Source organism: Micropterus salmoides, unplaced genomic scaffold, assembly GCF_014851395.1.
Source record: "Micropterus salmoides isolate LMB-PRFRI ecotype aquatic unplaced genomic scaffold, ASM1485139v1 Ms_hic_scaffold_6, whole genome shotgun sequence".
NCBI classification, from domain to species: Eukaryota; Metazoa; Chordata; class Actinopteri; order Centrarchiformes; family Centrarchidae; genus Micropterus; species Micropterus salmoides.
The window spans coordinates 25,290,676-25,304,653 of NW_024044348.1; the positions used below are offsets into that span (position 1 = coordinate 25,290,676).

Consider the following 13,978-nt stretch of genomic DNA (forward strand, 5'->3'; position numbering starts at 1 on the left):
AGTTAGATTAAACTTGCATCCCCAACATAGAAGCAGTGGACAACAGAACTAGCCTCAGCCCTGACCAGATCGGTCAAAATTAAAAGCCAGGAAGTGCAAGCCTTCACAGAACACATCAACTCTGTGGACAGTAACATCAAGTTCACACGAGAAGATGTTCAAACAACAGTTTGGCCTTCCTGGACTGCGTTGTACACATTGAAGAGGACAGGAGCCTGCAGATTGGTGTTTACAGAAAACCCACACACACAGACCAATATCTACTCTTCGATCTTCGATTCCCACCACCCACTGGAGCACAAGCTAGGGGTCATGAGAACACTGCACCACAGAGCGGAAAACATACCAACAAGCGCCCAAGCCAGAGAGAAGGAACAGAACCACCTGAAGGGGGCACTTACAGCCTGTGGATACCCTAAATGGACCTTTGTGAAGACAGCCACAAGATCCAAGAAGAACAAAACTACAGGGGAGGAGGAAAAGAAGGTCAAACACAACAACAGTGCAGTGAGAATGCACAGACCTGTATATTGGGGAGACTAAACAACCACTACGCAAACGCATGGCTCAACACAGAAGGGCCAACTCCTCAGATCAAGACTCTGCTGTCTACTTACATCTGAAGGACAGAGGACACTCGTTTGAGGACCACCAGGTGCACATTTTAGACAGAGAAGATGGATGGTTTGAAAGAGGTGTCAAGGAAGCCATCTACACCAGGGTCGAGAAGCCGTCATTGAACAGGGGAGGGGGTCCACGCCACCACTTATCCCCCACTTACAATGCTGTCCTTTCATCACTTCCCAGGAAACTCAACAAACGTAACCTATTGGCCTCAGGTGAGGATGCCAACGATGGTAGTTCAGTCTTGGGTCACGGGTAGTCCTAACGACCATAACGACTGTCATTACAACAGCCTGGAACACTAACGAACCAGCACTGAGGTTAAATAGCTGAGTTTCCCTACCAGTCAGTCAGAACTGAAGAAGTCCTTTGGATGAGGGACGAAACGTCTTCTAGTATCTGCAACCAAGTCCAGTTGCCCTTGACTTTAACCTTCTTTGGATCACACTCACAATGTTCTCATATATACACTAAACAAAATTATAAATAAACCACTTTTGTTTTTGCCCCCATTCATCATGAGCTGAACTCAAAGATCTAAGACTTTCTCTACGTACACAAAAGGCCTATTTCTCTCAAATATTGTTCACAAATCTGTGTTAGTGAGCACTTCTTCTTTGCCGAGATAATCCATCCACCTCACAGGTTCGTGACAGTTAATAATACCTCCTATAAACAACAGTAAGCTGATTCACCTTGTCTTTCTTGTTTCCCTCCATGATCCAATTAAGTCAAAATGTCATTAAATCAATATTTAGAAAGGTTTAGGTTTATATTGTGACCTGTGTTGCTCCTGCTCTTCTTGCTGCTCTTGGAGCTCCGTCTGGAGGAGGTGGTGGCTGAGCTGTGCTCACTGAGGGAGTCCTGAGCAGAGGAGGTACTTCCTGTGTTCTCGCTGCTGTCTCTCAGCATGCTCTCATAGCCACTACTGCCTCCGCTGTGGTAAAACAAGGCTGTCTTTCCCATGGCCGGGGGGAGCTCACCACTCAGTACACTGCTGTTGGAGGCAAAATGAGATCACAATTAAAGGTAAAAGTCTAGTAGCACCAAAGGTATTGTGTGAAAATATTAAATTTGACATTTCTCAATGAACTTAAGCGTATACCTGTTGTCACTAGCATGACCGCTGCTGCAGCGGTGTGGTTTTCTGGGAGCTGTAATCTTGCTGTAGGGAGAGGGCAGCGTTTGGACCACTGCTGCCTTCTCCTCTCCCAGGCTACTTCCACCACCACCACCCCCTCCTGCTCCAGCTCCCCCTCCACTGAGAACAGAAAAACAGGAAAAAAAGTTTAAAATATAAACAGATTCTTTTCTGAATTAGTCTTAATGCCATGTTTGCCTTTTTTAGTTAATATTTGACAGATGACAGCAGAGGGAAATACATGCAGGAAAAGTCCCCGATGGAAGTAGAACTAGGAGGATACTGCCGGCAGCACCTCAGACCATAATAATTTTCTTTGTGCAGGATGTCCTACTAAAAGCTTGAAATTAAAAATAAAACAAAGTAAAACTGACTAACCTTGCCACTCCAACTACTCTTTCCTCTCCTGATGGAGATGGATCGGTACCTCCTCCCTGGGCATGATTCCTGGAACGGGAGCCTGCACTGCCCTGGAGGAGCTCTGAGATTCGACCGTTGACTGCCCGGAGAGGAAGCTTGGCAGCCAGACTTCCCCCTCGACTGCGACTCAAAGACTGGGTAGACCAGGATCCAGGGGAAGGTCCCTGCTGCTGCTGAGGGACCTGGACTGAGCTCTGGGGCTGAGGATACAGATAATTGGCTTAGGTGGATGGAAGGTCAAATGGATGCCATGACTGCTTGAATTACTTGCATTGAGTAAATTATGAAAGTGTTCTCTGTTTCTTTTTGTGTAAAAGAAGTGCACATAGAGGAAAGGTCGCACACTAAGAGGTTCGTCTAGTTTTGTGTGATGAGCAGAGTTATGTAGTGCAGGTGTTATAAGTGTGTTTATTTACGGCGAAGAAATATTCCGTCCTACCTTTCCATTAGGAGGAAGGCTAGAGCTGCGGCTGGCAGCTTGGCTTAAAGACTTGGTGGAGAAGCTCAGAGTCTTGGTGCTGGAGGCAGACAGACTCCTGGCCTTGGGACTGCTGGTCATCAGCAACTTACTGACTGCTGAGATCTTTGACTGGCTGCTGGTTTTGGCTGGTGACTGAGGAGCGCTGCTTGGACCGGGGCTGGCACTGAAACTGGGGCTGCTACTGTTTCCAGTAGGAGAAGATACTGATCCAGCACGGGTGAGGCTGCGCCCAGCACGAGGCATGGTGCTGTCCCCTCTTACACATCCTCCTCCTCCTCCTCTGAGGCTCTCCCCCCTCTCCAGAGAGAAACAGTCGTAGTGGTGGGACCCACTGTGGGAGCTGTGGACCCGACCCAGAGAGTTGGTTCTATTTGCAAGCTGTTCCAACTTGGCACTGAAAAGTTTACTGCTGTCTATGCTGGAGCCTCGTTGTCTGATAACACCTGCATCATCTGCTGAGCTGCCCAGTAACGAAACTCCGTGGCTGGGTTGGTGAAGAGGGCTGGCTGCTCTGTTCCGCTGGTCGAGGCTGGACTTCCGTACCGGTGGCAGAGGTGGGATTCCTCCCTTCTTGTGGGAGAAAAAGCCCTGTTTTCCAGTTGATCCCCGGCGGTCAAGTGTGGCACGGGGACTGCAGGGAGTTGAAGCGGTGACTCCAAGATTACGGTACTCGATTCCACTGTCTAAGCCGTCGTGGCGGTTGAGACGGTGCCAGCCGCGGGGAAGACTGGCAGTACGGTGGATATCTGGGCTGTAGCTACTCGCCAGGCATTCTCCCTGGGCAACAACAGAAACCATCTCACAGCCATCCACCACTCTCTTAACGGAATCTGGAGACGACACAACCTCACCACCTGAACTAGAGCTGCCGTTATCCCCACCTACAAGAAAAGCAAATTAGAATTTTATAATATAATAATTCAGCAAATATTTTATATATATTTTGAAACAACATTTCTCTATTTGATACAATGAGACCCAAGCCAGCCATCAGGAGCACCCAATGTGTCAAGCCTGTGTTAAAAATGCTAAATGAGATAAATGAGGGTAAATCAAAACAAAAACAACACAGGGCAGCTACAGTCGCCAAAGACTGTCAGCCCCCCCTGCCTGCTTTTAACCTAATGATATCTCTGCCTGTAACCACACGCAAATGGTCACACGCACGTTAACACAACATTCAGTCTGTGAGTTGAGTGCGCATGACTGAGCAGTGTTCAGAAAAAATAGACAGAAAAGGTGGAACTGAGAGGGAACGTAGTCAAACTACAAAAGCAGGAGGAAAGTGTAGCTAAATGCTGCAAAATTACAGCTATGTTCACAAGAGAAAAAAAAAACATGTTTGCAGCAGCCCTCAGCACTTTATAATATTGCAACCTTCCCGGGTTGATTCTTTTTTTTTTTTTAAACAAACATAACAAGTGGCATCAATACAGTATTTAGAAAAGAATGAGATGTGTAAAAATGGAAATAATCTGTTAACTATTTTATTAACTACTCAAACTGAAGACTCTTAAAGATATGTTACTAGCATAAACAGTAAAAATATTTCTACAAAGCAGTTACACTATACGTGGTCTATTGTGAACATGAAGAGATTGTCGTTACATTCCCGGCCTGACTTATTATCCCAGTCTGGCCCTGCTTACCATCCCTGCAGAAGCTCCGATAGTCTCCGGTCCCAGCTACAGTCTGGTTCTTTGAATGCTCTGCCTCTCTCTTCCCCGGCTTCACTTCACACACAAGCTCCCTGGACCTCCCCTCCTCCATGCCACGCTTCAACCAGGGGTCTTCAAAGCTCATCTCACTGGAAATCGAAGCTAAATGTTGTGCATTCAATTTGCCTGGGTCTTTCATTAAGCTAGTCTTCGTAGGTGAATAGAGCATGCTTGGTTCCTGTAAAACCATGGGTTTGACAGCCACACATGGGTGCACACTGATGGTGGTCTTGAAGGGAGAGAAGTTACCAGCTCCTGCCAGAATCTGGATGTTTGTTTTAGCCATGGACGGAGGCAGTTTCCTCAGCCTGTCTTTGGTTGGAGTTCCCTTATCACTCCCGTTTTCTGACAGCACCACCTCTCCTTCCAGACTCCCTCTTCTCAGGCTGCCACAGCTTTCATAACCACCCATCCCCTCCACTCCAAAAGAAAGGCTCTGGTTGGGTTCAGGTTCAGCCAGGGCCTCTCCGTGCTGGCTCTGGGACTGACTGAAGCTGTGGAGAGACTGGTCAGCTTCACTGCCCACACTCAGATCGCTCATCCAGGAGGAGATGGGTGACCCACAGTTAGACATCACTGTGGCTAAGGCTTCACCTTCTAGCCGCAGCTTGGCCATGGCAACCTACAACAGGACACAATTCAATCGGCATCTTGATATTCAGACAACAAATCATCTACTTATTATAAGATTTAGGCTATCGACTAGTAGTACAGATAAGCTGCCATCTTCATTAAACTTTATTTAAATTCTTCATCTAAAAATAATTTTGTCACATGAAGTATCATTGAATATAATAAATACAAGCATTTTGTAAAAAAATTAATCTGCTTCATGTCTGAATTTTTATATGAATTAATTAATATATTTTGAATTTAAAAAAGCTATACATTTAATAGATATACTCCCGTAATAAGAAAGATGTCAGTGTTCAGCGGCAGCCATGTTTGGCCAACAGCCCTAGTCTATGAACTTTGCCATGGTGGCTATTGTTCTGTATTTGTTTTTTATGGTTCAAGTCATTTCAAATCAGCTATTTGCTTTAGTTAAACACACATATCTGCATGCCAGTTATCTTACTGTGTCACTGTAAATACAAAGCAAGTCAGTCACACTAACCTCTGCCATGGCAACAACCCCTGAGGTCGTTGCAGGACCTGCAGGCATGAAATAATCCTCCACAGCTCCATCCTCAGCAGTACCGCTGAAGGTGCTGACAGCTCGAGAGGCCGAGGTGAGGGCAGTGACAGAGCAACAGTTGCCGGTGAAGCTGATGATGCTCGTTGGACGACAGGTTAGGGCCTGAGTCTCCATGAGAGCTACATGAAGGTCCTCATCACCTCCAGAAGTTATAGTGTACACGATTTCATCCTCCCCAAGAGAGAGAGGTCCAAATGTTCCTCCAGATACTGCCGGTCCTGAGTAGAGAGAAACAAGTTACCACATTTGTTAATTTTGTTCTTGCTTAGTGTGAAAAGTATTTGTCATCATAATTGTAAGGGTTTTTGCATCTCACTCCCCTTTCCCTGTGTAAAAATAGCTGTCTTTCAGTGCCACTCACCATCCCTGTGAGTGTCCATGGGTATCGGCGGGACGTCATCGTCACAGAGTGTCTCAGCTGAGCCCAGGCTGGCAGACAGAGACGGAGTTGGCTCTCTGACTTGTGGGCTCATGCCCACCGGAGAAGTCCTGGACAGCACAGACTCTGTGGAGGATCGGCCACTGTCTGCAGCCAAACTGTCTACAGAACCAGAAAAAAACATTTGGCATCGTAATTTATGTTGTTTCCAACAGAATACATGTAAATCACCAATGTGACTATATTACATGACTTACAGTAAGACAGTAACATGGGCTCTGTTGACTGTTAACAACAAGTAGAAATCATTGAATGTTAAATTTTGAAAAGTTTAAATCAATCATAAAGATGAAACATGTTTTTCAAAGTTTCCGTATAAGCACAATTCTAAAGCATAAACAGGTAGAAAGGTGCCTACTGTCTGAGGTCAAAGCATCTATGGCCTGGCCATCTTGAGCCAGAGTGTGAGAGGACAAAGGGGGCGTTGCCGGCATCACGCCCTTCTGAGTGTACACTTTACACCGCTGGGATGGGGAGGATGGTGGCCTGAGGAAGAATACGAGGATCAAACATTATGGCGTTAAGTTAAATCTGCAGTTGTTATTATTGCACAGATATGTATGCATGCATGTACTTTACCTGTAGTCTGAGGTTTTTGTCAGGCTGGCAATGCCGAGGCGTGGTGATCCAAGTGGGCGTGCCTTCCCCTCAGCGTTACTGCCCACGTTCAGACTCTCGTGGCTGTTCAGAGAGACAATAAGTGAGACATCTCGTCAATGAAAGTCAAACACATTCCAATGACACTCCTTAATAAAATTCACAGTATTTTTAATTTTTTTTGGTTACACCTGTCCTCACCTGTCATGCATGTGGGAGCTCTTGGCCCTATGCAGGGGGTTAGAGGTGATGCTGCTACTTCCTGTAACACTTCTGGTACTAGTAACTATGGGGGAACCAGAACTCTGAGCCAGACTGTGGATCATTGTCTGGGCCAGCTCCGCCTCTTCCACCACCTCCTTGATCTCCTGTAGCTGCTGGTCATTGGTCCTCCTCCTGGACGCTGCTGCTGCTGCTGCTGCTGCTGAGGAGAAGGAGGACTGCACTGCACCTCCTACAGCACACGCAGAGCCTGGACATATTGGACCAAATAAATCCCAGACCAAAGATTACAGGAACAGTAAAATCGGACTTGACTTGATGCTGAATTAGAGAATTACAGTTGGCACACTGAGCTAAGGAAGACTTCAAAGCCCCAAAATTATCAGGGTCCCAAAAGTAAAAGACACTGGAATACAACATTCATCTACAGTGTATCTACAGTATATGTAAAAAACAAATTAACCTGTTTTGGTGTCTGTATCCAACACAGCAGCAGAACCAGGAGGAGAAGGAGCTGAGGTTGGGGCGCCTGAAGATGGACATAATTCTTGTTTGGCTCCTTGTCTGCTCACTGCAACCTCTTCAAAGGGGAACTTTGTCACCTGAACAAAGGGACAGAGGCATGGATGAAAAAGAAGAAAACTTCATGTGAGAATACCTGAGATAGTTTGATCTGATTTTTGACAAAGGAATTGCTCTGCACTTATGTTGCCTTCAGCACTGGTGGATGAAAATGAACAAGATCACTTGAGCTATTAACAACAATAATAAGGTATTGCCACCACAGCTCAAGCAGTGACAAGCAAAGTGCAAGCAAAATAGCAGTTACAGTTACATTCAAATGGAAAAAAGTTGTTTTTTCCATTTGAATAAAGTGTTCCAATTGTCAAACAACCTGTCAAACTTTCAATATACCATCAAATACAGATCCCATCAAACTAACAGACAAGTTTTACTTTTCTTTTTATAATAAAAACAACAAAAAGACTGAAAACTCTTAGTACCTCCTCGCTGCCATCTATGCAGTCCAGTCTCTCCTGCAGTTCTGCAAAGGTGTTGCACTTCAGGCACTCAGCTCCTTCCTCTGGGACCGGGGCCAACGGCTGCCCAAGAAGTGACTGAGCAGGCTGAGGCAGCGGCTGAGAGGGGCCACAGGGCTGGTCCTGCGGTTGAGACTGCACCTGTTGGAGCAGAAATCACAGACAAGTAAGTGTTACAACAAATATTCTTCTGATTACGCCTGGCTGTCAAAACTCCAAAGACATATTTAAATTACCTTGTTCTGAGCTCCAGCTGCCTGACTTTGACTTTGTGTTTGCTGTTGCTCTGATGTTTTACCTCGAAGCAAAGCGGGAATAATTGGTACAAATTCTGGTGGTCCCTCATTGTCCGTCAGCTCTCTATCTGACACCGCAGCCCCATTCGGGCCCACATAGATCACTGTGTCACATGACTGCTCACTGCTCGAGTATTCATCAGGGTCACTGGACAGTCGCAGCAATGGAAGGTCAGAGTCAGTGTCACCACGCTGATGGAAAGGTCGCAGATGGGTCGGACGACGCATGCGACCCTCCTCGCAGGAGCTCTCTCCTCCAGAGGAGCTGGAGGTGTATTGCTGAGAAGGGACACAGATGGGCGAGGAGGAGGTGAGAGTAGGGTGGTGAGAGAGAAAATAATCCATTTTTAGAAGAACATTTTTTTTTGCCTTTAATTGACAGTTTGTACTGGAGAGACAGGAAAGATAGAGAAGAAAGAGAAAAGGATGAACATCAAGACAGCATGCACCTTATTCAAGCAACATGACATCTGATTTAACATAAGAACTTTCATTTAAAGTAACGATTCCTATTTCTATCACAGACTGCCACTTGGTATACGGTATCTCACCACTCGCCCCTTATTCGTCAGCAGAACAGTTTTGAAGTAAGTGAGCATGCGAAGTGAAAGGTGACACACGAGGCACATGTGGCACATGTCAGGGAAAGGAAGGGGAGGTGATAAAATGCATGATGTCAACTCAGCACAAAACACATCATCATTCAAATAACAGTCATTTCAATTTGTAGTTAGTTATAAATAGCCAGGATTTTCACATGAACTCCAGAAATAAAACATTATGCAGTGCAATGGCAAGATTATGAGCAGGTGTATTATTGTAATATTGACACTGATAAACAGTTATGTGTCCATCTGTTTAAGGTATCTTACTAGTGACTGTAGTTGTCTTTATCCTGAACTCGAGTTTCAGTTTAATGAGAAACTATCTCCCAATTTTAATAAAGCATCAAGGTTTGATTCAAACTCACCACAGTGACTTTAGTTTTCTTCTTTTTCATGCGGAGGACGCGGGAAGCTATCTGGATGGTGGAAAGCGTTTCTGAGAAATCTCCGGGTGAGGCAGAGATGTGAGCAATCATGGTGGTCCGGCAGTTCATGTTGCCTAGCGACTCCCTTAGCAACATAGTCAGCTTGCTGTCCCTAGTAACGCACATACACCGAGACGTGAGACTAAAGACACGTTGGAAATGCACACAGTCACTCAAAGATGTGACAAAACTGGTCGATTTTCCAACAGACTCCCACACGTCTGACGAAGGATTATTAATAACTAAGAACACACAACATTTCTACAAGTAGGAGAGAATACTAATAGTTTGTTTAATAATGACAAACACCAGGTTACCATATTCATATAAATTAGACTAAAACATTCAAAAGGCAAACTTAATGGTAAATTTGTTATTGTGTTGATTATGGTTATTGATTAATGCTACTAAAACACATGAAAGGTTGCTATTCCAGACTAAAGCTAACAGAGGAGCACTCTGGATATTATGTACTCTAATATTGTCCCAGAGAGATTATACTAGCAGAGAGTAAAAGTAGGCTGTGTGTTTAAGAAAAGACTTTCTCCTGGGTGGGCTACTGCAATCATTCATAGCCTTTTTTGTGTGTACGTTTGTGTGCGTGTGTGTGTGTGTGTGTTGAGGCCTGCAGGCTGACAGTGAGTAAAGCTCCTCTGTGGCCCAATACCTCATGCTGCTGTCCCCCTTTTCTAAAAACACAGCCTCCAGGCATGTCTCACACACGCATGTGTACATTCAAACACTCCTATCTTGACCTCCCTCTTCCTCGATGCTCCTCTCCTCTTCTTCTTTCTCTGTTTGCTGCCTCAGGCCTCAACACACCCTCCTCTCTCTCCCTCAGTATATCTCTCTATATCTCTCCATGAGATTAATGTAGGTAAATTCATGACTCATGAAGTATTCATTTGCATGTTAATTCAAGAGCTGGGGACGTTGGATTAGATCTTACCTCTCAGCCTGTGCTAGATATATTACTTTTTTTAACTATGAAGACTAATATATGTTATATGATGCTCTATGATTAAAACTAGCTAATAATGAATGCAGCACCTAAATTCATAGATCACGATTATTACAATAAACTAATATTAAGCAGCACGCCTGAAGAAGCCACACTGGGAAACATGTCGTTCACTATCAGATTTGTACTTGTGTATGACAGAACTAATAAATTAAGACGATCTAGACTTTCCTGGAGCACGCTAGAATGTCTATGCTCATATTACTAACATTAAGAATTGCAATTGTCAAACGGGAAATTGGAGTATGGAACAACTGACTGTGTCCTGTATGGCTCCAGTCAGTATAGGAGTTAATTTTAATGGAAACATTTAGGGAGCTACTTGACTGAATAGGGGGCTCTGCCAGGAAGGAGATACAGCAAGGGAGTAGTCTGATTAGGGCGAGAAGCTGTACAGAGTCCCTAAAGAGAAAGGTTGATGTTCAGTGAATGTGGGAAGAGCCTTTAAATCAACATGTTGTGGCTGAAACGTGGGTCTTGCAAGACTGCCATCTGTCTGGCATCACGCTGAGATGCTTGTGTTCTTGCCATCACAAAATGTTGACTTTGTGACAGTCTGCTGCTTCTTCCTGAACTTGGATGCTACAAATACATGATAATGTCCAATATTCTACTGATCAACTGGCTACTGGAACAAGGCTGCGATTATAAGAAAATCCAGAAAGTAATTAAGCACTGGGAGACAGGCTCAGCCCTTAACTGTGATGAAATTAACAAAGCAGAGTTTCTGGACTGAAGTGGATTTGGCTTTGCTTTCAATATTGTCACATCACAGGAAATACTGTTAGTAATTGTCGAAATGGTCCCCAGATTACCTAATGGCTTTGATGATCCCAGGACTGTTTCTCCAGTGCCACCATGAGGTTGACATGTTTGTCTTTTAGTACAATTTCTCAACAACTGTCGAATGGATTGCCATGAAATTAGGTACAAATATCCATGAAGCCCTGAGGATGAATCCCACTGACTTTTTCACTAGGGGCACCAGTAGGATTGGAACAAATGTTGGTAGGTTTTGGACTTTAATGTACCCCGCAGGATGAACTTTAGAGTGATCAACTTTTACTTTGTCCAATACTTTGCTTTCTGACCAAATACCTGAAAAACTACTGACATTTCCGTCAGCCTTAGCTGTATTTTGTATTTAGTGCTAATTAGATACAGAAATAGTTAACAATGTAATTTCATTATCAGCTCATAAGTCACTTATCTGCTTACCATTGTCATTGCTAGCTTGTTAGCATGCTGATGTTAGCATTTAGCTCTAAGCACTGATATACATACTTTAAGTACAACCTCACAGAGCCACTAGCATCGACTGTGGTCTTGTTTCTCAAATTTCTTTCATTTAGGAGTTGCTGTTTAGGTTGTACCCCATTGTCTCCAAATTCTTGGACAGTATGACGACACTGACCCATCTTTCTCTTATATTCCAAGAAAGAAGATAATTAGCTAATGGCTATATCTTGCTATAGCCCTGCAGTGAACACTCCACTCGTCTCCACTGATGACTTGTCCATTGGTTCTTGAGAAGTGGCAATATCATGACATACTGTACATTGTAACCAGTCCAAACCCCCTAACAATCCAACAGCAGTCTGAGTCACCAGTGCCAAACCAGACTCAGCACAGCTTTGCTTGCTTACAGGCTTCAATGTTAGGTAGCAGGTTGTTTTGCAATGTAAATGCAAAAGCTGGTGATTAAATTAACCCAGCAAGAAGCACAGAACTACACACAAGGAGTGGAGGGAAAGGTAAAATTAGGACATTTACAGTTTGGTCCATATAATGTACATACTGTACTACTGTGCATACTGTACTGCCAAGGCATACTAAACATTAGCAATTATGATGTGTTTGGTTTTTTTTAATTTTCTACCTGCTTCTGTCTGTATTATCGCTCCATCTGTGCTCTATCTCTCTCTTTCCTTTGGTCTCATTGCCAGTCAGTTAACCAGCAAAGTGAATGTGATGAATATGTAACAGCAGCTGCTGTTGTTTATAACATAAAGTCCCCAAAACCTGAGGCAACTTAAGAGATCGCTCATCAGCTTTCCTGTCCTCATCTCCTCCAGCTCCAAAACATCCTGCTTTCCTCATCTTTCCTCCCCTCTCCACCCCTACTCTCCTCACACATGCTCACGCCACCTTACTTGTATGGGATGTGCTTGCTCCCGTTGACCAGGGCCAGGATCACATTGCCAAGGGCAGACAGAGAAAGGCACAGAGTGGCCGCGCTGGGTGAAGAGTTCTCCCTGCTTTTCCCACCTCCTTCTCCTCCAAGTACTTTGACATCACAGCTGCCCAGGTCCAGCAGGTGGAGGCGACTACGACCTCCTGACACTAGCCAAATGAAAAGATTTGAAGAGGAAAATGGAAGAGGAATGGGGTAAGGGGTAATGACATAAGATGGGGGTGAAATGAAAAGGAACAGAATAAAGTCAGTCTCAGATCATTGTCGCGATCATTTTGCAAGTTCAATTTACCACAAAAAAATCCTGATAAACTTTGCTCCTCAATAAGTACGTCAATTGATTTGTGGGGTAAGATCAGAATCAGATAATCTATAATTAAGATTAATTTGACATGGGAACTATATATCATCGACAAACAATAAAACATTCAGTAGTGATATTTTCAGAGTATAGACCAGATTGTTACAGTAGTATACTATTGATTATACACCTCAATGTACTATAGACATACAGTATTATACAATTTCCTAAATGAATCCTGAGAATGTGTACCAACATGACCAAAGGTTGTAGCTGAGTTTCTGGATTCTGTAGCAACATAATGGGAAACCAAGCTCTCTAAAGGTTAAGACTGTTAGAAATTGTATTAAATTATGTGAGCCAGACATAGCTGAAAACATGTTGTGAAACAGTGTGTGCAGTGCCACATTAGTTGTTTATGTCATCTTCAAACATCCTTATTGCCTGCATGTGCATGTACTCATGTGCATACACACGCACACACAAGATACACACAATCTGCCTTATTCTCTTATATGTATGCACCCGTATGAGCGCTGAAAGTGCTTATTATCAGATAATATGATCAGACATCTGTCACAGTCACCCTCTTGTCAAATGTGTTTACACACAAATAAACTACCCTTTCATCATTATCGCCCAGTTATTTATGGAGACATGAATTAATTTAAACACAGAATCTATATTGGGATCATACAGTCTGTGATAGGTATGTGTGCAACTCTGTTAAGAATTCTGGTGCTCAAGCTCCCTATGTATCCATAGAGGCTATAGGTAAATAGACTGATTGGTCTATCATTTCTGTGTACACTCACTCCTTTCTCTTGTTAGTGTCTGATTTTATTCTACTATAAGTGCAGAATAATAATATTTTAACAGTAATGATATCAACAACCATACTTACTCCCTCCTTTGCCTGTCTTTTCCATGCGATACTGGTATATGTGTAATGTAAACAGCATGTGTGAGTTCCTATGTTCTTCTTCGGTGGTGTTGGTGCGTTGGCTACTGTGGCGAGCGGCTATGGCTGCATCCAGAAACCAGGCTGCCTTCTCTGGGGTCGGAGCACGCAGTTCAGACTGGTTCTGGAGCTGGAGGATGTGTGGGAAGAGAAGATTCGTCTGAATATTGCCCATATATACATCATAATGAAGGACAGAGAGCCAGACAAGAGGGAACATTTAATCTCAGCTAGGGCTCGAAGTATCCAAACAATGTACTATTGTGTACTTTGCGGATTCTGCATGTGTGTTTGG

The 13,978-nt window shown here is 44.0% G+C and overlaps 1 protein-coding gene across 1 annotated transcript in view; it reads right to left on the reverse strand.

The window, feature by feature from the left end:
* Positions 1-13,978, reverse strand: part of kif26ba (kinesin family member 26Ba) — a 109,896-nt gene that overhangs the window by 9,917 nt on the left and 86,001 nt on the right. The window contains exons 10-25 of the mRNA XM_038701644.1: positions 13,627-13,813; positions 12,381-12,570; positions 9,147-9,318; positions 8,117-8,455; positions 7,845-8,021; positions 7,304-7,442; positions 6,820-7,090; positions 6,601-6,702; positions 6,380-6,507; positions 5,944-6,123; positions 5,502-5,800; positions 4,316-5,006; positions 2,625-3,547; positions 2,144-2,385; positions 1,730-1,885; positions 1,407-1,621 (exon numbers count right to left, since the gene is read on the reverse strand). Of these exons, the coding sequence (XP_038557572.1) occupies positions 1,407-1,621; positions 1,730-1,885; positions 2,144-2,385; positions 2,625-3,547; positions 4,316-5,006; positions 5,502-5,800; positions 5,944-6,123; positions 6,380-6,507; positions 6,601-6,702; positions 6,820-7,090; positions 7,304-7,442; positions 7,845-8,021; positions 8,117-8,455; positions 9,147-9,318; positions 12,381-12,570; positions 13,627-13,813 (4,411 nt within the window). The remainder of the gene's footprint in view (positions 1-1,406; positions 1,622-1,729; positions 1,886-2,143; positions 2,386-2,624; positions 3,548-4,315; positions 5,007-5,501; positions 5,801-5,943; positions 6,124-6,379; positions 6,508-6,600; positions 6,703-6,819; positions 7,091-7,303; positions 7,443-7,844; positions 8,022-8,116; positions 8,456-9,146; positions 9,319-12,380; positions 12,571-13,626; positions 13,814-13,978) is intronic.